This window comes from Sturnira hondurensis, unplaced genomic scaffold (genome assembly GCF_014824575.4).
Source record: "Sturnira hondurensis isolate 20B ecotype Veracruz unplaced genomic scaffold, ASM1482457v3 Scaffold0014745, whole genome shotgun sequence".
In the NCBI taxonomy this organism is placed as follows: domain Eukaryota; kingdom Metazoa; phylum Chordata; class Mammalia; order Chiroptera; family Phyllostomidae; genus Sturnira; species Sturnira hondurensis.
Window position 1 is genome coordinate 2,894,578 of NW_028087376.1, and position 23,707 is coordinate 2,918,284.

The following is a 23,707-nucleotide window of genomic DNA, read 5'->3' on the forward strand; positions in this document are numbered from 1 at the left end:
TAGGGCTGGAGATACAAATTTGAGAGTTATAAGCATAATGAAATACTGAGGTATTTTAATATTTATTTGAATATTTAAGAAAACATGGAAGTATATGAAGAAAATATTTAAGTATTTAATGAACTGGATTAGATCACCTATAAAGAAAAGATCGATACCAAAAAGACAACCAGCTGACTCGGTCCGAGCCTACTCTGAAAAACTAGTTTGCGAAGGCGGAGGCCCTGGAGGGGCACGGGAGGCACTCGGGCGGCAGAGGGAGAGTGGAGGCAGAGTGCAGGGAGTTCTGAAAGCGAAGCAAGGAAAGCCTTTCTAGAAGGAGGGGTTAACAGCTGCCAAGAACTCACGGAAGATGAGGACAAAAACTGGCCAAGGGATTTAGCAAGATGAACGCCCATGGCCTTGAGGAGAGTAGCCAGTGAAGTGCGGAGGATGAAGGCCTTGCTGGCACAGGTGAAGGGAGAACAGTGACGAGGACCGGGAGCAACTGTGCGGCAATTCTTTGGAGAGAAGTTGAGAGATGAGGTAATAGCTGGAGAGGAATCTGGGGTGACGGGAACCTATTTTTTAAAGATGGGGGGTAATAAATCATGCCTAGAGGCTGATAGGAAGAGTCCAACAGATAATGGAGAAAAAAACAAACGCAGAGAGAGGAGATAATTGCAGGAATTTCGGTTGTGAGCGAAAGAGAAGGGGTGGGGCCCAGCTGCAGGGAAGGCAGGATGCTGGGCGAGCAGGAGGGCTGTCTGGCAGGTTTGGTGGTGAGAGGGTAAGGCTGTCTTTGGCTTCGGCACCTGCTATTCTGCCAAGATTGTTTTCAGAGTCTCTGGGCACATGGCTCAAACTCTCTGACCTTCTCTAGGGCTTTTTAAAAATGACTTATGGTTTAACCTGATTCTCTTTACATACCTATTTGTCACCAATCTCACTTTATTGCAAATGTGTTAAGGTGTGGTTATGTCCTTCACCAGACTCCCCGTGCAGCTTGAGTGCAGAGAATGTGATTTGCTGATCTCCACGTTGCCGGCACCCAACCCAGTGCCCCAGTGCCGGTACCGTGACAGTCACTTGCTGAACACCTGCTGGAAGAACCTCCCTCCGGGGGGAGTGGCGCGGGGACAGCGCTCAGACCTCCTTCTGGGGAGCTCTGATTTGTACCTGTGGTGTTTCGGGCGGGTGCTGATGCTGCTGCTTCTGAGACCCAGAGGCGTGGCTCTCTGCCTTGCTTTTGCCAAGGAGCACGCTCCCACGCACAGGCTTTGCACCTTTTGTTTCTGAGGTTACCAGAGTGGATTCTGAGCCTAACTTGCCCAGGGTCTCAGTGCTCAGTTGTATGGGTCCAACGGCAATTTGGGTCAAAGCAGTCTCCTGGGCTACACAGAGAGAATGGGTTTACATTAAAGGTCACCATAGGATAATAAGGAAATAACACTGGGGATGGCTGAGCAGGGCTGAGAGAAGAGGCTTTGTTCGCTGAGGACCCGATGATGATGGCTCCGTGGAGAGCCTGGCCTGGAGTCCAGGCCTCTTCAACTGCTCAGATCCCACATTAATCTGCCTCACTTTCTCTTCCAGTCCAGAGGGCAACCATTTCTGAAACTGCTGGTATACTACAGCCCTGCCCTAGGAACCTAACCCCTGACCTTTTGTGGTTTTAGGCTGCAGGGATGCCAATGCGTAGCTTGAGGAGGGCATTCATTCTTGCTTCTACAGCAGAGCTGCCCAAATGAATAGGCTAATTAATAATAGTGCCTGTCGGCAAACCTGGCTTTACCATTAATTTCTTCATTATACCTTCAGCCTTCCTGCAATCAGATCAACACTCCTAAGGACACTCGCCCACTGAGAAGTTCCCTTTCAGAATCAGTGGTTGATCTATTTACAAGTTTCCATGACATCTAGCTCTCAGGTAGACTTGTTACTCAGGTTATGGCTCCTTGTTGACCCCCAAACCTGGAGTTTATTTATAAAAAATTGTGGCCCTGGCTGGTGTAGCTCAGTGGATTGAGTGTGGGCCTGCGAACCAAAGGATAGTGGTTTGATTCCAGTCAGGGCATATGCCTGGGTTGCAGGCCAGTTCCCAGCAGGGGACACACCAGAGGCAACCATACATTGATATTTCTCTCCCTCTCTCCTTCCCTTCCCCCTCTAAAAATAAATAAATAAAATCTTTTAAAAAGTGTGTATTTATTCTTGTATGTGTAAACTTCAGTCACCTTCTAAGTATTCCCCATCTGATGCAATACACCTATCGAGATGTTTTTTCCACTGCCCAAAACAGCTTTGGAACTTGTTGATTTTGATGCCTTTTAGTGCTTCTGCTGGTTTTTGTTTTACCTCTTGACATCGGCAAAATGTTTCCCTTTGAGGACTTTTTTCATCCAGGAAAACACAAAAATGTTGCTCAGGGTGAGATCAGGTGAATAGGGAAGGTGGGACATGGAAGTCATGCTGATTTTGGTCAAAGAGTGCTGAACACTCAGTGCAGCACTGTGGGCAGGTGCACTTGTAAATCACCCATCGTGAAATGGGCAAACATGTTGAAAGAGTCTCCAAAAAAAATTCACTGAAGCTGAATGCAGCCTCTCACAATGCTAGCTGGTTCACTGATACAGATGGGTTCCTAGAACACTCATCTTTGGGGGAAAGCCTGTATTACAAGGGGCACGCCCTCCAGAAGAGAATTGTGTTTTTGGGGGGTTCTCCCCTCATAAGCCCTTTAGAACTCTCCCTTGCGAGCTCTCACTGTGCTTTGCTTTATCTCTTCAAGTGGCTCCCTCCTCCCCTTCTTGGTACCCGATTATAGGTACAAGGACTTCATACAGCACCTGGGAGGACTGGGGGTAGGGTGGGCAAAGTGTCCGATGGCACCAGGGGAGCAGCTATGCCCAAGTTCTGCTCTAGTTATAGACCCACATGGTCCTATGTTCGTCCAGGCCCCATCACCCCTGTCCCTCCAGGCTCTGCTTTGATAATGGCACCCCAGCCTCCTGCCACCCCACTTCCTGTCCGGCACAACCTGCTGACTCCACAGCAAACTGCAGATGTGTGTTCGGGCTTAACCCTCTCTTAAAGGGATTTTCTTCAAAGTCACCAGTGACCTCTGAACAGCGAATTACAGTAGCCCTCTTCTCAGGGTTCATTCTATTTGAATTTCCAGCAATCTCCAATTGTGTTCTTTTAGTGATTCAATACATTTTTTAATATAATTTTTATTTAATTCTTGTTCACGTACAGGTTTCTGTCTTATATTCCCAACCCTGCCCGCCCCCCGCCCCATGCTCCCCGCCTCCCTCCCCTTTCCACCCCCCACCCTTAGTTATTGTCCATGCGTCCTTTATACTTGTTCATGTGAGTCCATTCCCTTTTCCCCTATAATTCTCTCCCTTCTCCCCTCTGGACCCTGTCAACCTGTTCCATATTTGAGTGTCATTGGTCATATTTTGCTTGCATGTTTGGTTTGTTTAGATTCCTGTTAACGGTGAGATCATAGTACGTGATTCAATACATTTTAAAAAATAAAGCTTTACTCTGCATCTACTATGTGCCAGGCACCACTCTGGGTGCTGGGTATACATTAGTGAAGAAAACGAACACAAATTTCTGCCCTCAGAAGCTTACATTCTAGCGGAAAGAGGGAGATGATAAAATAAGTAAACGAAATAGCGTGCTCACTAGTGATGAGGGCCCAGGAAAATAAAGCTGAAACGGTGCCTGGACTCCGCAGGGCTCTGGAGAGACCCTACGGCCCTTCCCGTCCCCCTCCCTGCTGGGGCCTGGACCGCCCTGCTACCTGTGCTCCTGCTCGCCTGCCCCTCTGGCCTCTGCTCTGCCTCTCAGCCTTCCCGCCTGCTTCTCCTCCACAACCTCCTCCCACAATGGGAGTGTCCCCAGGGTCCCATCCTGCCCTGTCCATCCCACCCCTCTCTTTCCGAAACCTTCTGGCCTGACTTCCTCTACTCTGGCGGCTGCACCTGTCCCTTTGTGGAGGAAGACTCCCCCGGTTCTGCCTGCAGATTGCCATTGTGTTCTCAGACAGGGAGCTTAAACTCACGATTTGTCGCAGGATTCTAACACATCTCCAAAGACCTCGGTGACATGCAGTTTGACAGAAAAGGAAACCAAAGTCTAAGAGAACCAGGATTATAATCCAGCTATAGTTCAGCATGAAGGGTAGCAGAATATGCCACCCAGAAACATGACTCTAGGAGTTCCTGGACATGGCACCTGCAATCGTGCTGCTTGGGAATACTGATTATTTCGAGCTGTAGGCGCTTGAAAAGCAGCAAATTTCACAGGGGCCTTTCTCTGAACTTCCCTGATCTGTCTAAAGACAGCCTTGCTTAAGGAACTCAAACAGTCCCAGAGCCCCTTTCCGATTGTTTCAGCAACCACAGAAGATGGACTCTTATCACAGGGAGGACTGATGTCAGCAGCGCCCGGGCAGGCTGCCGCCCCTCCCCTCCAGTTCCCCGAGGTCCGTTCATTGTTCCTCACAGTCACTTGCCCCTTGGGAGGACTGTGTGCCTCCTCTCCCTTCCTGCTGGTGTTTCATTCTGAATTCTAAAGCCAGCTCGGAGTCACTCATTTTTCCCTGAATATCTCCCATGCGTACGTGAAGTATACGTCTTAATAAACTTGTGTTTTCTCTTGTTAATCTGTTCTTCCTTAATCACAAGGGTCTCAGCCGAGAACTCAGAAGGGCAGAGGGAGAACTACTTCCCCCCTTATATAACTAAAGAGCTATTTCTCTTATCTTCCAAGCGGAGTCCTCTGTTTCCCTGAGCGCCCCAGGAGGAGGCATTGAGCGGAGGGGGCCCGAAAGCCCCAGCCAGCTCATCAACTGGCAGGTAGCACACACTGGTGGGGGTGATGTCACACTAGGAGTGTTTCTATGAAAATAACGCAGCGCTCGGTGGGCACTCCACTTCAGTGTATTTCCAGTTGAGCAGCCATTCTCCTGACCCGGAGGCCCTCAGATGACCTGGTGTGGCCAGGAGTTTTGACCTCTGGTAGGTCTGATTTTTGACCAGGCCTCACTACTATGGGTTGGAAAACTCGATTACTTTTCCTCTCCAGCAAACTTTCTTCTCCTCCCACCTCCCCTGTCTTGGTAAATGACGCCACTCTTTTCCCGGTTTCTGAGGGCAGCGACCTCGGTGTGACCACTCAGGATGCCTCCGGCTCCTTCAAGTCCCTGCTGCACTGGTGGCGGGCGGGTCGGCCTGCCCAGGCCTGTCCATCGCTGCCTTCCTCTACCAGACATTACGAGGGCTACTTTCTAACCATTTTCCCCATAGATGGAAACCACACAACACCTTTCCTTCAAAACAAAACCCAAATCCCTAATTTTGGCATCAACGTCAATTACAATTGGCCTCAAGCTGCCTTCCCACCTCCACTGTACTGTCAGCTCCCACTTCCTCTGTTGGGAATGTCCTTGTTTTTGTCTTTACCTATCGATACTGTGGGGTTCCCTCAAAGGCCACTTCCACGAACACGCCCCCAAATCACACTGGTTGGCACCCAGTCACCCCACGCTCGCTTCTTCACAGAGCCGGCACTTCCGCTGCGTTGTTTTCCTCTGCTCTGCATGCGCACACATCTGCTCCTCTCCAGGTGGCACACCCCAAAGGAACAGGCCACGGGCTACCCATTGTCCTGTGCCCTGAAATGCCACGTGAGTGCCAGTGCTGGGGAGCCAGGACAGCCACAGACACCGGGCGAAGGGAATTTTCCTCCGGCTACTAAGCCAGCGGCATGTTATCAATCAGCCTTCAAAAGAGCTGCGGGAGAAAAGCTCAGTGGGGGGAAGAGAGGGGACGGGTGTCAGCAGTGGTGTGTGGGCCTCTTGACCACAACACGTCAGGGAAACGGCTCTTACCAGACTCCTCGCCTTCCCGCATGGACTGCTCTATGGCGGCCCGGATGCAGAGCTCTCGGACCCGGAGTCCCGGCATGCTGCCTTCGGAGACGGCTTCCAGCACGACGGAGTCGATGCTCAGGCAGGCTGCGCTGTAGTACTTGGCAACGCTGGCTGCTGTGGTGGATTTTCCTGTAAAGGAAGGGGGACTGAAGTTCAGGGCTTTCACTTGCCCAGTGTTCCAGCCAGAACCTTCCAAACAGAGGCCCCTGTACAGCGATCTTTCCCAGTGCTCTGCCTCCAAGTCTCTCATGTGGTCAGAGGTGGCAGCAGAAAAGAGGAGGGAGGCCTGCGGCCTGAGTCAGGACCGTGGGTTCTGCTCTAATTTTAGCACCGACGGGCCGTGTGCTACATACGGCAACACACACCCTCTCTGGGTTTCTCCTCGGCTTAAAGAGTGATTCTGTCAGTTGATCTTCAAAAGTCTTGTAGCTCTTATGGTCTCTGGTTCCGACAGAAAGACATTTTTGGCTTAAAGAATAACTCGTGTTGATTTTTTTTCTCATTTCAAAGTATCTGCTCATTAAAAATAAAGCAGAAAATTGAGAAATAATGGATAGAAGAAAAGAAAAAAATCTGTAATTAGCTGATCCAGAGGGAATTTTGCATATGGCTGTTAAGTATGTATATGTAATTATTTTATTTATATTTCTTATAAAAAAAGAAATGGGTTATATAGCAGCCTGAATAACGACCCCCTACTGATGTCTACATCCTAACCCCTGGAACTGGTGACCATGCTACCTAACACAGCGAGTGGACTTTGCAGGTGTGATGACGTTACGCGTCTTGTTATAGGGAGATTCTCCTGGACTGTCTGAGTGGGCCCAGCGTAATCACAAGGGTCCTTACAAGAGAGAAGCAGGAGGGTCAGAGGCAGAGCAGGTGGTGTGATGATGAAAGCGAGGAGAGAGGGGCTGGAAGATGCAAGCCACCACGGCTTTGAAGATGGAGCAAGAGGTCGTGAGCCAAGGACTGAAGGGAACACTTCTAGGAGCTGCGAGAGGTAAAGGGAATGGATTCTCCACTACAGCCTCCAGAAGGAATTCGGCCCAGTTTGACCCGTTTTAGACCTCTGACCCCCAGAGCTGTGAGAGAGCAAATGGGGACTGTTTTATGGTACCGCGTTTGTGGTTGTTACAGTGGTAACAGGAAACTAACACAGATTCCAAACAATAAGCATGACATTTTTTCTCACTTAAAACAATGTATCATGAACATTTTTCTATTCATTCAGTATACTTCCATGGCACTATTTAAAAAAAAAAACTGTGGTGATATACATACAAAATTTACCATTTTAACCATTTATTTTATTTTATTTATTTATTTTTAGAGAGGGGAGGGAGGGAGAAAGAGACAGGGAGAAACATCAATGTGTGGTTGTCACTTGTGTGCTCCCTGCTGGAACCTGGCCTGCAACCCGAGCATGCTCGCTGACTGGGAATCGAACTGGTGACCCTCTGGTTCACAGGCTGGTGCTCAGCCCACTGAGCCGCACCAGCCAGAGCCCCAGTTTAACCATTTTTGAACGTACGGTTTGCGTCGGTGCACTCACACTGTCGTGTGACCGCCACCAGCACTTTTTCTCCTTCCCAAGTGGAAATGCTGAGTCCACTAGAGAACAGTCCCCCATTCCTCTGTCCCTCTGTCCCTCCACTCTCTGTTCCTCTGAATGTGACTGCTCCAGGCACCTCGTGTAACTGGAATGATACAGTCACAGTCCTTCTGTGGGTGGCTTGTTCCACTCAGAACAAGGTTCACGCATGTTGTAGTACATATCAGGATTTTCTTCCTTTTTAAGGATGAATACTACTCCACTGTGCCACATTTTGTTTATCTAGTCATCTATCAGTGGACATTTGGGCTGTTTCTCCCTTTTGTTAATAACACGCTATGAACCTGGGTGTACAAGACGCTGTTCTTTTTTTTTTAAGACTTTAATTTATTTATCTTTAGAGGGGAAGGGAAGGAGAGAGGGAGAGAAATGTCAATGTATGGTTGCCTCTCGTGCGTCCCTTGCCAGGAACTGGCCTGCAACTCAGGCATGTGCCCCGACTGGGAATCGAACCGCGATTGTGTGGTTCGCGGGCCTGTGCTCAATCCACTGAGCTACACCAGCCGGGGCACAAGATGCTGTTCTTAATGGTGACAGCAATTCACTGTCTGGATGTGCTATGGCTTAACTGGCCAGTCCCCCATAACAACTGCTTCCACTGCTCCCGAATTTCTGTTACGGTAAATCATGTTGCAGTGAACATTTGTGCTGTTAATCTTTGTCCACATCATTAATTAGTTTTCTAAGATAAAATTTTAGAAGCCATATTGCCAGGTCAAAGGGTTTGTACTTATTTTCCCCCTCTATTTTTAAGTAATATAATAGAAAGAATACAAACTCAAATAATTCACAGATGTATTAATTAAAAATGAGGTATCCCTGCTCTTTCTCTAGTCCCGTATCTCTGAGGTGGCAATTTAACAATTTGGGGATAATCCTTTGATATATACATTTCAAACAAAAAAGTCTCATGGCCTGAAAGTTACACGTGCAAGTTTCGACTTAAACGCAGAAGGGGCAGCCCCTTGGGGCTGCAGCGTACCTGACAAGGGCGTCCCATGGACGATGATGGCGATGCCTTTCTGGTTGTTGGCCACGTTACCTTCCGCAGAAATGTCAATGCCCAGGTAGCGAGAGATGACCTTGCTCACTGGGTTGTTCTCTATCTCTCCAACTTCCTCCGAGGAGTGGCTGTCAGTGCTCTGTACCTTGTCGGCTGCAAATGAAAAACACGTGTGTGTATACATGCGCATCCGTGGACACACTGGGTTCACAGAGGTTCTGATGGAAGCAGGAACGGCTTTTTGTTTAAACGTTGACGGAAAATGACACACACAATCTGCTGCACCCGTACCCCCTTGCATTGTCCGAGTTCCCTTTTTGGCTAATATTTGCCCACAGCTAGAGATACTCTTTGACTCCTAATTTCACTTGGGGGGATCTTCTGAAAAATAATGTGGGAAGCCAGCAGAGTTGGTCAGAACGAACACACAATTGTGCTAGAAGGTTTGGAAGATGCAGCTCACGGAGCAAAGTGAACAGGCACTGAACACTCTCCCCACTTGGGCTTAGAGAAAACTGGCACCAGAATGTTAAAACGCTCGGTTACTTTGAAACACGATTTTTTCCAGGCTGTCATCATCGTCCTCTTCATATAGGTTGTTCTTGAACTCATTCTGGTCTCCCAGGTCCGATATGACAGAGATCCCATGGTTAAGGGAGGGCCTCTTCAAGCTGGTGGCGGCTCCCTGATCCAACGGGGATAATTCTTCGTCTTCTGCCAGAGAGCGAGGAGAAAAACACAGACAAGAGTTGGGGGTGGGGCCAGGGAGGGTGGGGGCAGGACAGGAAAGAGAAACAAAGAGGAGAGTCGCTGACCATCACTCTGGACTATCCAACTCAAACAAGAACTGCAGTGAATTTCTCTCCTCAGGGCGTTTCTGTTTCAACATAAAAAACCCGAAACTAGTGTTCCAGAAAATTTGGAACATTCAGGAGAGCTATAAAATACAAAGTTCAGCTTTGTATTTTGGCTTGTACAAAATACAAGCCAAAGAGGGAGGTACAGAAGAATACAGCCCTGCTGACATCTTGATCTTGGACTTCTAATCTCCAGAATGGCGAGAAAGTAAATTCCTGTTGGTTAAGCGACCCAGTGTTTTAGCAGTTCTAGCGAACTAACAGTGCTCAGTGAATATGGCCTGGAGATTGGGTGGAGGAGGCGGCCTTCCTCTCTCATCTTCTCCTCTTAGGGCAAACTAGTATCCTCTGACTAGCTTCCTGAAGAGACAAGACAGGCCCAAGGGCAGGAGAAATGGACTCCATTCAACTCATTCATTCATACTTATTGGGCACTAGGACCTGTCAGGTGTGTCTCCAGGCAATGGGCTTACAAGCGAGAAATATGTGACCACTGTCTTTGTGGAGGCTTCTTGTCTGGGGGTGGAGACAGGTACGGAGAAAATAATTATACGCGCGATGACTGTTACATAGAAGAGAGCAAGGAAGAACAGGGAGGCACGTGTCCAGGAAGAAGTGCATCAGGACAAGTCACAGGATCCTACAGGTCTCCAGGATGCTGATGCTCAAGAACACACAGGGGAGGCCCTGGGTGAGGCCGGGATCACTGAGCTGGGCCAGAAAGGGCCAGATTAGGAGTGCACAGTCCAGCTTCGAGACTGGGGGTTGGCTTGAGGACCAGGGAGGGCTGACCTTTCCCTCGTGTGAACTCCTGCCTCTCTGTGGGCACTGATTTGTACTGCACGTGACGTGTTCCCTTGCATTACCTAGAGGCACACATGGGAGCCGTGGAGCTGAGCAGTTACTGCTGTGGACTCCGGAGTCAGCGAGACCCGGGCTTGAATCCTGATCCTGCCACTTCAACCGTGGGCCTTGTCTGCCGGTGCTTCAGTGTCTCATCTGTACGTGTGAAGCCCTTGGCACGGGGCTTGGTGTCTAGCAAGTGTTCTGGACCTGTACTAGCAGTGTCTGTCTTAACTCCCCACCAGATCCCAGGGAGAGCAGAATGTGTCCCTCTCTGTGCACCCATGCAACGAGGATAAGAGGAGCATTTTGTAAGGGTTAGAAATAAAATGCACAAGGCACCTCACACCTGCCCAACACTGGGGACAGGTCAAAGAAAGTCAGGGCAATGGCAGGGCCCCTAAGATGAGTTCTCACCGTTATCCTGCACCAGGGCCTCCAGGTATTTCACCTTCAGCTGCTCCTCCTTTGACTGCTTCATCTCGTTAAAGTACTCGTACATCTCTGTGGGCAGCTTCTCCCCGGGGATGCGGGGCGGCAGCAGCAGGGTGTTGTAGGAATCATAGCCCTTCAGCATCCGCAAGATCTGCTCGAGGAGAACAGCAAGTGCTGCGGCCTCGCCGGAAACTACTGCTCCTCCCCCCAGCCCTCGGTGGGTCTGCTCATCCCCGTGTAAAGCCCCTGCCCCTGTCTGAGGCTGGGGGTGTGTGCAAAGGGCAGGGTCCATTGGAGGGGTCCAAAGGCAAGGCTGAGCCCCGAACCTGGGGAGATGGGATCTTTATTTTGCTCCATCTGAGCCTGGGCATTTAACATGTGGAAGAGAAATTTCTTCTTGTTTTAACAATAACATACAGTGATTTTTTGGTTTGTTTTCCATTGGCAAAAATACAGAACTCCATTATCTACTCTGAGTGACACATTCTTATAAAATATGGTGGTTAGTAAAATGGTATTAAGTATGTGTGCAGGTGTATGAAAGAGAAAGAGAAAGAGAGAGAGGAGAGGTAGAATAACATGTGCATTAGGGTTGTCAGATGAAATATGAGATGTCCAGTTAAATCTGTGTTTCAGATAAGCAATGAATAATTTTTCAGTATGAGTATGTCCAATGTTGCTTATCTGAAATTCAAATTTAACTAGGCAAACTGTTTTTCTTTCTACTAAATGCAGCAACCCTAGTGTGTACATATATTTATAAAACACAGCAAAAAAAGTCTGATATGACCCTATTTATTGCAGCTGGCTGGTGCCAGTAGGGACACCGGGCTCCACTGATGTGAAAAATCTGTTTTGTTAGACAACCCTTCTCTAGAATCACCATTTTCAGTTTGAAAACTACTCTTAATACGGTCATTCTAAAATATGTATGGAAGAACAACGGGATAAGAAGAGTTAAAACACTAAAACGGAAGAATAAAGGCAGAGGACAGCCCCGTCAGATACCAGGGCTTGTGAAGCAGGAGTGACGAAGAGGGTGGTACTGAGGTTGGGACAGGCAAACTGACCAATGAGATAGAGCTCAGGACGGGACCATTTGTATGTGACGATTGGATACAGAACAGAGGTCAGGGTGGAAAGGAAGGGCATTTCAAAGGCTGGTTGATGGAGAGACATGAAGCCTCGTCCAAATGGCTTCCACTGAACTCTGAAGAGCCAACCCAGCTCCCGAGCTTCCAGTGGCGTCAGCCGAAGTGTCTGTTGCAATCCACCACAGTTCATCTTTTTCTCCTCCAATTCCGCTTTCTTCTCCTTTTCAGGTATTTTCCCTGAGAGCATTCCCTAATGAGCCTTTTTTACAAGCAAATCTCAGAATCTTAAGTTCTGCTTTCCATTGAACTTGACCCACAACAGAGGATGCTGTGTCAACATAAGCCATTGAGAATTTCATAAATACCTAATTGGAAAGACTCCCTTCCAGAGGGACCAATTCCATCCAGAGAACAGTTTCTGGAGGCATGATTTAAATTGGGCAGAACATAAACACTGGATGTAAAGAAAATAGAAGATTCAAAGACGGAGTTGGGGGAGGGCCCCAAGGAAGCAGAGCCACCCCAGCTAAGCCGTCCCACATTCGTAACCCACAGAAAACATGAGATAACAGCATTTGAGTTGCTAAGCTTGGTGGTACTTTGTTTCACAGCAATAGATAATTAATAAATAACAGCTAATCATCAGACTTCATGAACAGCAAAATTTCATTAAAATGAAAAACTTCTGCTCTGCAAAAGACATTATTAAGAGAATGAGAAGATAAACCACAGACTGGGAGAAAATATTTGCAAAAGACACATCTGACAAAAGACTATTATTCAAAATAGGTTAAAAAACCCACAATAACTCTTAAAATTCAACAATAAGAAAACAAGCCACCTGATTTAAAAAGTAGGCCAAAGACATTAATAGACACCTCACCAAAAAAAATATACAGATGGCAAATAAGCATATGAAAAGATGCTTCCCATAAAATGTATCAGTGAAATACACATTAAAATGGTGAGATACTACTACATATCTATTAGAATGGCTAAAATCCAAAACACTGACAACATCAAATGTTGGTGGGGACGAGGCGCAACAGGAACTCTCAATTACTACTGATGGGAATGCAAGTGGTACGCCCACTTTAGAAGATAGGCTGGTGGCTTCTTACAAAACTAAACATACTCTTACCATACAATCCAGCAATCAAGCCCCTTGGTGTTTACCAAAGAAGCCAAAAACTTAAGTCTACACAAACCCCTGTGTATGGGTGTTTATAGCAGCTTTACTCATAATTTGCCAAAACTTGGCAAACTTTTGGTAACCAAGATGTAACCAAGATGTCCTTCAGTAGGGGAATGGATAAATACATTGTGGTACTGCCAGACAATGGGATATTATTCGGTGCTCAAAAGAAATTAGCTACCAAGTCACAAACTGACATGAAAGAAATGTAAATGCCAATCAGTAAGTGAAAAAAGCCAATCCAAAAAGGCTACATACTATATGCTTACGATTATATGACATCTTGGAAAAGATCCAGTTATGGAGGTAGCAAAAAGATCAGTGGTTACTAGGCGTTGGAAGGAGGAGGGGATTAATAGGCTGAGTCCAGAGGAATTCTAGGGCAGTGAAATTACCCTGCATGGTACTGTAGGAACACATGTCATACATCTGTCCAAATCCATGGAGCATAGAACATCAACAGTGAACTCTGTGATGTGTCAATGTAGGTTCATCGTTGTAGCAGATGGACCATTCTAGAAACTGACACTGCTGACGAGGGAGGCTCTGACGTATGAAAATGAGGGGTATACCCCAATCTCAGTACCACCCCCTCAAGTGTGCTGTGAGCCTTAAACTTCTCTGAAGTACAGAGTTAAAAAAATAAACATGAAGGAGCAACTGGAAAATACATAGCCCAGAACAAATAGAAAAAAAAGAAAGGCAGATTTAAGCCCTAATATAATTGCATTAAATGTAAATGGTCTAAATACACCAATTAAAGACAGAAACTGACAGAGTATATTTAAAAAAAGACTCAGTTAGGCCCTGGCTGGTGTAGCTCAGTGGATTGAGTGAGGGCCTGTGAAGCAAAGGGTCGCCAGTTAGATTCCCAGTCAGGGCACATGCCTGGGTTGCAGGCCAGGTCCCCAGTAGGGGACACATGAGCGGCAACCATACATTGATGTTTCTCTTCCACTCTTTCTCCTTCCCTGCCCCTCTCTCTAAAAATAAATAAAATATTATTTTTAAAAAAGACTCAATTAGCCCTGACTGGTGTGGCTCCGTGGGGTGAGCATTGTCCCACAAAGTGAAAGGTCGCTGGTTCAACTGCCAGTCAGGGCACACGTCTGGTTTGCAGGTTTGGTCCCTGAGACATGTGAGAGGCAACCAACTGATGTTTCTCTCGCACATCAATGTTTCTCTCCCTTTCTCCCTCCCTTCCTCTCTCTAAAAATAAATAAATTAAATATTTTTTAGAAGACTCAATTATATGTTGTGTACAAGAAACTGACTTCAAATGTAATGACTGCTGTGTACATTCTTCATTGTTAAATTTTAATCATTAGCATGTATTAATTTTTCAATTGGTTGGTTAAAATATATAATGAGATCACAAAAGAGGCAACGGATTCTGCTCAGGGCAAGGGAAGTAGGTTAGAAAAGGCTACAAAGTGATCTCCAAATTGACAAGGCGGGGTTCAAAGGGAAAGGGGTGCAGGGGTCAGGAGGCAGCTGTCCTGGTGGAGAAGAGCATGAGTATAGACCATGTGGCGTTTGGCTGTGGCCCCTGCTCACCTTCTCTTCTATGAGATACTGCTGGTCAAACTCTAAGGAGTAAAACTCAATGGGAAAGTCACAGGGGTTCTTCACTACCACCTCGGCCTCATCTCCGGGTGCATACGGCAGCAGGGGCCCCAGCTCCAGAACGGAAGGACTAAATTCCAAGCGTGGCTCCAAACCCTGCCCCTGTGTCAGCAGCGTAAGCTTCTGAGTACCACGTGCGATCTGGAACGTCTGGGTTTGGCTGTAGAATCTCTGGAAAACATAAAGCAAAACAAGCACCTGAATATTTTCCTATTACACACCAGGTAAAAGCGAACGCTACTGCCAGGGTGGGATGATTGATCCTATTTAGGCTAAGAGAGAAAACTTTTCTTATAAAATTGCATGAGAGCGATTTCTATTACAGCATCAATACCGCTCATCTATTAGAGCATGCTGGGCACTGTGTCGATGCTTTATCATGTGTAGAAGGCCCTACAAGAGCCTTGCTCGTATCCCTCAGACCGCCAGTGCACGGGAATGTCCCACTGCCACTATCCGTACCTCTGGGTCTGCACCTGGGGCTCTCATTTCACAGGCCCTGCTACCCATGGGCAGGGCAGGGCAGAGCAGAGTGCCTGAGAAGTAACACCTGCTGGTAGTGGTCCTCAGTCAATGACTGTATAAAAACCCCAGCTTCCTCCTTCCTGGGGAGGCATAATTCTGAAGTGTGCATTTTGTGTATTTTCTAAGAGTTTCCAGTGGGATTAAGCTCTAGTCTCCAAGGTACCTGGCTCACTCATACAAACTATTAGCTTCCTTTTCCCTTATCATCTTCTTTCTACATTTCTATCAGTTTTCCATACATTTCTCCAACAATCTCTTTGCATTCAAAAATTTCCCCAGGTTTGTTTCTTGCAGAATCTGAATGAACATATTTCAATATTTTAAAGATACAGTTAAGTCTCATATAATCCATTCCAGTATTTACTTCATCTGATACAGTTATGATCCAAGTCTGGTAGCTGGTGATGGCAATTATTCTACTCTGGTTTCACTGGAGAACCTATTTAAAGAGGCGGGTTCACAGGTGCCATCCCTAGAGATCCTGACGGATAGGGGCAGGGTAAGGCTGGGGACTCTTCATCTTTAACCAGATTGCTTGGGTGTTCTGATACAGTTGGGCTCCTGGCTTTGGTTGGGAGGCCAGGACTGGCTGCATGATTTGAGGAGTTCCTAACTATCTTAGCTCAAGGGGGAAAATCAGATGGATGCACACACACACAGAAATACCTACTGATGGGAGCAGTACCTTGTGACTCAAACTTTTTGGGTATTTGTATATTTTAATGGATTTTTATGGAAATCTTGCTAGAACATTTCATTCATTTCCTTGTTTTCTAACATGGAGTATTTCAAACGAATGTTGTAATGTCTAGGAGCTGTGTGTGTGGACACTGGTGATTTCTCTGCTGCTGATGGAGATACATTGTGTGGGCTGCAGGGCTAACCAGTTCCTTGTGTAGAGCTGACAAACTCCTCTCCAAGTTGGTGGAAGCTTTTTTTAAACTTTGACCAATTCCAACTCAACCTTTATGAACCTGCCTGAACAAATAGATTTTTAAAAAACTATATTTACTGATATGTCCTTCATTCAGCAAAACACCTAATGTCATGATGAAACCCCTTGACAGTCTTAAGATTCTCTAAAAATGAAAAACATAGTAATTCTATTTTCTTTTAAAAGGAAGACTATACTTTCAGAGATCATTTCTTTAGTTTGTTACTAAAAGGGTTGGGGATGTTTTTATGATAATAGAACCAGAGAGTTTATTTTATTTTTAAAATATTTTATTTATTCACTTTTAGAGGGGAAGAGAAGGACAAAGAGAGGGAGAGAAATATCAGTGTGTGGTTGCCTCTTGAGCACCCTCTACTGGGGACCTGGCTGGCAACTCAGGCATGTGCCCTGACTGGGAATTGAACTGGCGACCCTCTGGCTTGCAGCCTGCGCTTAATCCACTGAGCTACACCAGTCAGGGCCAGAGAGTTTATGTTTGAACCAATACGAAGTCATTCACTTTTCTTCCTGCTCACTGTAGATTCTTAAGCATTTCCTCAAAGCCATTACCAGAAAAATCATAAGTAATCTAAAAACTTTCATCTTTTTTCTTTTAAAAGATTAAAGAAAAAAAGTCTCCTAAATGCCTTAAGCTTTGAGCAAACATCTTTTTAAGTGTAATCTTTTGAGATCTTCTCTGGTTCTAAGTTTTTGTTATTTCTACTATGTTCTTTGTCAGAGGTAGCTTTGTGCTGATGTACTCACAAAAGAAATGTTTGTGAGTTGCAGGGAGTATGTCTTCCAGGAAGTAATTGTCATGATCAAAACTACTAATGATAACAGCTAATAATTACTGGGACACTTACTGCACATAGAGCAGTATGCTGTGCATTTTATTCACATTAATTCAGTTAATCTTCAACATGACCCTGGAGGTAGCTGTTGCAGTTGATAACATCTGACCTGAAACTCTGGGGGCCAAATGTGTTCAAATTCAGATTTTTAAATAGGTAAACAGAGCACAAATGCCCTAGGCTACCCAACAGCCTCAGCAGGGTCTGGGGCAGGCCCCCTGGAATTGCATTTGTAACAGTTCTGCAGATGCAGTGTCTGACTCTGCAAGCTAAGTGGGGTAACTAAAGGTTAAATAATCTCGTTTTGGTTCAGATGCAGTTTCTCTGCCAAATGAGTTGGGGTCTGAAACTTATGAAATTTGTTTGCAGCTTTTGGAGCTTATTGGATTTCAGAACTGCAATGAGGATTTTTTTGACATGTAATATTATTATTTTTCATTTTATTTATGAATAAACTGAAGTTGAGCAGGGTTAAGTCATTGGCTCAAAGCCACACAACCTCTACGCAGGTGGGCTGATTCCAGAGCTGGTGCCTTTCACCACCGGGCAGCACAGCTCTGATGAGAACCAGGAGCCACCTGAGGTGTTGTGCTCACAATACGGAGGAACAGGCAACTCCAAGCTTCCCTGGAGACCCAATGAAGCATGGGCTTTGTAAAGCTCAGAGAGATTCCGAGAGTCTGAACGGAATCACACTTCTTTTCAGCTTACCTCTTCCTTGGGCATGAATTTCACTTGCACGTTGAATCTCTCACCAGGATCCAAGACCCCAGAAGTAGGCTGGACCTCAAAGATCCGTGTCTTTGGCTTTAATTCGGCATATAGTTTCTGTCTTAAGTACTTTGGCATGTGTTTCTCCAGCTGGTTCATAGATATGAAACAATCAGGTCATTATCTATGTAAAGTGGGCTTATTCCATCCTCTACTCATTCAACCTACACTTACTGAGTACCTCCCAGGTGTCAGGGAACATGTGGATACCAAGGGAACAAAGATGAATAAGACGTTCACCAGACAGCATGGCCTGATAGGCCCTCAAATGCTGGGCTAAGGGACTACATTTTATTCAGGTGGCAATGGCTGTCAATGAAAGTCTGAGCAGGAGAGGAAACTGATGAGAGTGGATGCCTAGGATTAGAAACATGGCTGAAATGGAGAACAGGGGACCCCCAGGCCACACTCACTTACCTTGTTATTTAGCTTATGGCTGTGGACAAACCATTCACAAGGAACTTGAAGGTGATTGGAAAGCTGAACAGTTTCCACAAGGCACTGTCCACACTGAATCGTGGCAAACTCCACTTTCTCACAAGACAGAGTCATGGTGGGAATGGTCACCTTGGCTTGCAGACAGATGTGAATTGTTGGCCCCCCAACCACCTAGAGTGGGCACAAAATTGCTGATATCAGGTGGCATAGGGCTGGGGGAAGAAGCATGGCTCTGAAATAGTAACTGGGTCATGCCAGGATGATTGACCAGCAGAGACAGAAGCTGGGGAGGGCCAGCAGGGCACAGCAACCCGTCTTACCTTGATGGGCAGAACAACCTCTTTGTTGCCAACGGAAAGATTGGTCCCGTGTGGGTCAAATCTCACTTCAAATGTTTCTGTTTCACAGTAAGGCAGATTCTTCACACGGTCTAAGTCAGTACTAAAGCCTGGACCGAGACAAACAAAATTTCTTTATGGGAAAGAGAAATAGCAAATAAGAGCTGCGTTAGATGGAGCCCCTCCTGGGCAGGATAACCCTTCAGAGAATCAATGAGCGGCTGAACAATTCTTTCAGCTGATCCCAGAAGAAAAACACACTTGACTCCAGAAAGACAGCACGGCTGGCTTTGTTAGAAACGACCAGGTGCAGTGGGAAGGGGTCTCTCAAGCCTGGTTACCTGTGTCGTGAAGGACGCGCTTTTCTGCGTGGAAGGACACTGGGATGTGACTGGTGTTGGTGACCTTGACGATGTGTGTTCGGACATCACCGAGGATGATGTGGCCAAAGTCCAGGATATACTCTGGCAGCTGGATTCTGGAATGGTTAACAAGCACTCCTTACTGGTCACTTTTCCAGATTTGAGAGAGTGTGAGGCTCTCTCCTATTTCCTGTGCACAGTGCTATTCTCTGAAGCTGAGAACAAGTAACGGACCCCGGAATGGAGCCTAGGAACAAGATACTTCTTCCTCTAGAAGCCCACACTGCTGTTCCAGCCATTCTCCCAGAACACCCTCAGCACGGGCCCCCGTGAACCTGAAACTGGGCCTGTCCATCAGACAAAGCCAGAGGTTTCTGACGTCAACAGGCCTGGTGAGCGGGATGCCAAAGGACAGTGGATCCACGAAGCAAGTGGGCTGCTTTCCTAGATAATCAACCATCCTTTTAGGGAGCACTCTGGTGGGCGCAATGCTTGCTCCACTACACTTTGAAACAAGCGCAGCATGGAAGGGCACTCACTTGGCCATTCTGAGGCGACTCCAGTGGCTGACATTATCCGAGGGGTCGGGGACGACTGTTTTCTGATGTTCTATGGCATAGTTTTGGACTAGAAGTCGCTCTACTTCCACCTGGAGCTGCGCATTTAACTGGAGCAAGAGAGAGAGCAAGTAAGCAAAATCTTCTAGAATATGTACTCTCAACGTGGGCAATATCACCCCTAGGGGGGAGAAAATTGGTTCTGGGTGGGGGTAAAAAGTCTTAGCTATCACAGTAGCTTGTGGCCCTCCAAAGAGGCGCAGTACAGTGTACTTGTGAGACTGACATTTTCATGGGGGTGGGGGCAGTAAGCAAACTGGTACATCTGTACATGAGTAGCCCCAGGAATAAAAAGGAATGAACTATTGATACTGACAGCTCTCCAGGGCATCATGTGAGAGAAAAGAGCCAATCTCAAACATACTGTATGATTCCATTTATGTAACATTCTTGAAATGACAAAAATGTAGAGATAGTGAACAGATCAGTGGTTGCTAGGAGCACGGGATGGGGAGATTGGGGGTGGGTGTGGCCATGAAGGAGTAGCCTGTCAGGGCAAATACAAATTACAATTAAGAGGTTTAATTCTCCCCTTTGAAAATAAGGGAAGAAACTTTTCCTCACTCCCTTTTCTTAGAGCATTTGCTTTAGAAAACTTGTAAGTAAATTCTCTCTCTCTCTCTGAAATGTATGTAAATCCTCTTAAAAGCTATATAAGCCTCTTGTCAGCTGTCCAACTTCAGTGCCCCTCTCAAGAACCTGGGGACAGGCCCTTGAGGCAATCACCAAAGACGTGGCACGCCTACTGCCCGTGTCTGTGGGAGGGTGGGAGCCTACTTCGGAGGGCCCTGTCATAAAAACAGGACGAGTTTGGTTCCCCTTGGATACAGCCAATTAGCTAACCCAGATGGCCACCCCAGTTACTGTGTGAGTTTAGGATGAGCTATGTGTGACCAACGGTGCTGCCAAGTCCTCTGATTTGAGGACTAGTTACGGTTCTTCGAGGTTAGCTACTGTTTAATTTGACAACACACGTCACGGGCTGCCATTTCTCTCCATCTCAGCAATCTCTTTGCCGACTGCCCATGACATAGCTGTCGTTCTGGTTTAATATTTAATAATAACATTTTTTTCTTTCTCATCTACCTTGGTGGAGAGATTTGAGTTGGAAGGGAATTTTGTTTTAATTATGCTTTTCCAACAAGCACAGGATCCGTGTGGTGTTGGAACAGTCCTATGCCCTGATTGTGGTGGTGCTTACACAGACCCATGCAGGAAGCACCCCCACGCACACCCACACACACAAGCTGATGAAATCTGAGTAAGCTCTGTAGCTCGTGCCGCTGGCAGTGTCCTGACTTTGACACAGTACTCTAGTCATGTAAGATGGTACCACTGAGAAACACATTTTTCACAACTTTCTCTGAATGATAATTATTTCCAAATATAAATTTAAAAATTTGATATCAAACTATCCAAAAAGATTACATTTTACACATATGAAATGTATTTGATGGGGTATTAGACGAAAGATGTCTTGGGGGTACTGAGATAAAACAAGGCTAGGAGATGCTGCCCTAGAAGGTCCTGACCTGAAGCCCATGGCCGAGCAAGAAAGATTAATGTGAGAGTGGTCTGCAATGAGACAGCGGGAGAGGTGGGAACTGTGACAAGGTAGGACAGGCGCCTGCCTCATCCACAGGCAGCCCCAGTCATCTTGATTCTGGAACAGCAAAGCCAACCCTCTTCTTGGCTCCTGAGCCCACTTAGTGGTCAGTTGGCCGCTGGCTTGTGCAGGAGGACTAGCTCGCTCTGCTCCGGCCATTACCCCAGGTCTGGAGGGACCGCCAGACACAGCTGTGCTAAGGGTCCGATGAGGAGCCACCTGGGAAGGCAGTTAGCAGGTGCAGGAAGGGATGCACCGCTGCCCCTCATGGAAGGGTGGGGTTGGCTGGAGAGGGCAGAGGCTAAGAACGTGGCGTCAGGAGTTGGACAGGCCTGGATTCAAATTCCAGCTCCGTTGCTTACCGTGGGAAAAGTACTTCACTTCCACGAGTGCTGCAAAACTACAAAGTTAAGATAGTAATGGCACCTTACTGCCCCTCACCACTGTGGGAGGATTTAATGACATAATGCAGGCCAGTAGCAGGGCACAGGCCTAGTATACGAGTTCAATAAATGGTAGCTATTGTTATTAATTATGATTATCCTGGAGCTAAGGTTCACTTTCAGTATCTGGACATAAGTAATCACTGCTTCCCTGTCTCCCCAGTTCCCGATTTTAGCACCCCTCGTAACCAATCTGACAGCTCCCTTAGCTGTCTAATTCTTCCTTACGACAGTATTGTCATGTACATGTGCATTTTAAAAGGAAAGCACAGGGAGACAACAGCCTTCGTGGTCAGGAATAGACTGTTAGGAGAGAAACTTCAGGGAAGTTTCTGCCTTCCTCTCGCACCCCAGGGGCAACCTTTGCTTACAAGCTGTGCAAGGCACCACACACTCCTGATCATTCCAGAACCCTCGGCTGTCCCTCTCTCCCACTTGGTTGCTGGGTGCCTGAGGTCTCTACTCTGAATTTACCCTATTCCCTGATCACGCAGAACACTTCCCTGGGAAGTTCACCAGGCCCTGTGATTATAAGCCCCAAGACCATATGATGACTCAAATCACTTTCTCCACCCCACCCTCTCCCCAGGTCCACAGTGGTGGTTCCAGCTCCCTACTGGATGCTTCTCCTTGGATGATGCACAGAAATCTCAGGTGCAATAGTGGGTCACCTGGACTCACTTCCCTTCCACCTCTTTCACCTGAAACTTGCTTCTGGTCTTGAGTTTCTCATCAGAGCGCTCCCTCCTTACTTTGTCATCCAAGCAAATCACTTGGAAGCCACTTCCTCCTCAGCTCACATCCAAGCAAACCCTGACCAATCTGCCGCCAAAATATTTCTTGAATTCACCCAGCTCTCCCTACTTTCTTGGTTATCACATTTGCTTACACTACTACTGTCTCTCATCGAGAATTACTCCATCAGCTTTTAAAATAAAAGACACAAAATAAGGCCTTGGTTGAAACACTTACTGACTTCTTGTTGCCCACAGGCTAAAGTTCAAAACCCTGAATAGGTTCACTAGGGCTGCTTACCTCTTCAGGCTCATCTTATTCCCTTATTCCCCCTGTTGCCCCACTTCTTTGCTTTAGCTATACCTTTTTCTCCTTTCCATTTCTCAGAGATACCATGTGCTCACCCCAGGGCCTTTGCACATATCATCCTTCTACCAGATATATTCTGTGCAAAGTGAGGCCAGTGTTACCTCAGAAGATTCATCCTCAGGTATTTCCTCCATTGTCTCTAAGTGGTTAAATGTTTCATATTTGTGGAACTCTTTTTCTAGTTTTTTTCTGGCCTGATTCAGGAAGCTTTCATACTTTTCATTTCCTGTGGGGGGTTGGAAGAAAAAGAAAATCAGGATTGTTAGGAATATATGAATTATGCCCCAAACAGAGACTCGTAGCTAAGGTTAAATAAAGTGAGAAGGGAAAGGAACCTTTTGGAACCTCCCTTGCCATGTTTTCTCTGCTTTAGACGAGGAAGTAATTTGTGAGTGGGATGAATCTGTATCAGAGACTTCACTGAGTTTGATGAGATTATGCTTTAGTGAGTTACCAGCTGGTTCTCAGGAAGTTGATGGCAGTAACATCATAAGTCACTCGTAGGGTAACCCAACTAGATCCCAGGTTACTTGGTACGTTCTGAGTTCTGGCACTAACATACCCAGATGGCTGGGTCACCCTTTCAATTAGTTTTTATGTTTATTAACTCCCCATGAGCAAAAAAATATATATTCAGGTCAAGTTGCTTGAATGACAACTAAATAAGCTACAACCCCCCGAATCAGGGAGGGTAGGCAATCAATCGGTAGAGAGATTTCAGACACCAAAGTCCACCAAAGCAGCGCAAATTCAAATGCTCGAGAGGCAAGGCAGGCACACTGCAATGATCCCAGTGCCTTTAGGGGACAACAGGGAGGCCTAGACTGCAGGGAACTGGAACACAGAAGGCCCCACTAATGGTATTCAGACTTCGGTTATGTTACAGGCCTGCACTGACAAGACCACATCCCCTGGAGAGCCAGCCAGTTTTCCACTGTGTGGAAAGGCTTTCCTCCCTGACCATTATCTGTGGAGGTGGACTAACTTGTGTCCGTTGAGATGCTAAGGTGTGACAGGGTCTTAGGATGTATTAATGTCTGTGTTCATTTTTTCAGGGAGCTGACAATTAGCATTTATTTTTATTTTTTATTTTTTTTTAAATAGAAATGAGGATTTTTTAA

The 23,707-nt window shown here is 46.5% G+C and overlaps 1 protein-coding gene across 1 annotated transcript in view; it reads right to left on the reverse strand.

Moving 5' to 3' along the window:
* Positions 1-23,707, reverse strand: part of HYDIN (HYDIN axonemal central pair apparatus protein) — a 306,600-nt gene that overhangs the window by 85,300 nt on the left and 197,593 nt on the right. Inside the window, exons 28-39 of the mRNA XM_037063680.1 lie at positions 22,688-22,812; positions 19,356-19,483; positions 18,796-18,932; positions 18,437-18,564; positions 18,096-18,287; positions 17,619-17,768; positions 14,526-14,765; positions 10,662-10,830; positions 9,091-9,258; positions 8,524-8,697; positions 5,885-6,055; positions 1,159-1,373 (exon numbers count right to left, since the gene is read on the reverse strand). Coding sequence (XP_036919575.1) covers positions 1,159-1,373; positions 5,885-6,055; positions 8,524-8,697; positions 9,091-9,258; positions 10,662-10,830; positions 14,526-14,765; positions 17,619-17,768; positions 18,096-18,287; positions 18,437-18,564; positions 18,796-18,932; positions 19,356-19,483; positions 22,688-22,812 — 1,997 coding nt within the window. The remainder of the gene's footprint in view (positions 1-1,158; positions 1,374-5,884; positions 6,056-8,523; positions 8,698-9,090; positions 9,259-10,661; positions 10,831-14,525; positions 14,766-17,618; positions 17,769-18,095; positions 18,288-18,436; positions 18,565-18,795; positions 18,933-19,355; positions 19,484-22,687; positions 22,813-23,707) is intronic.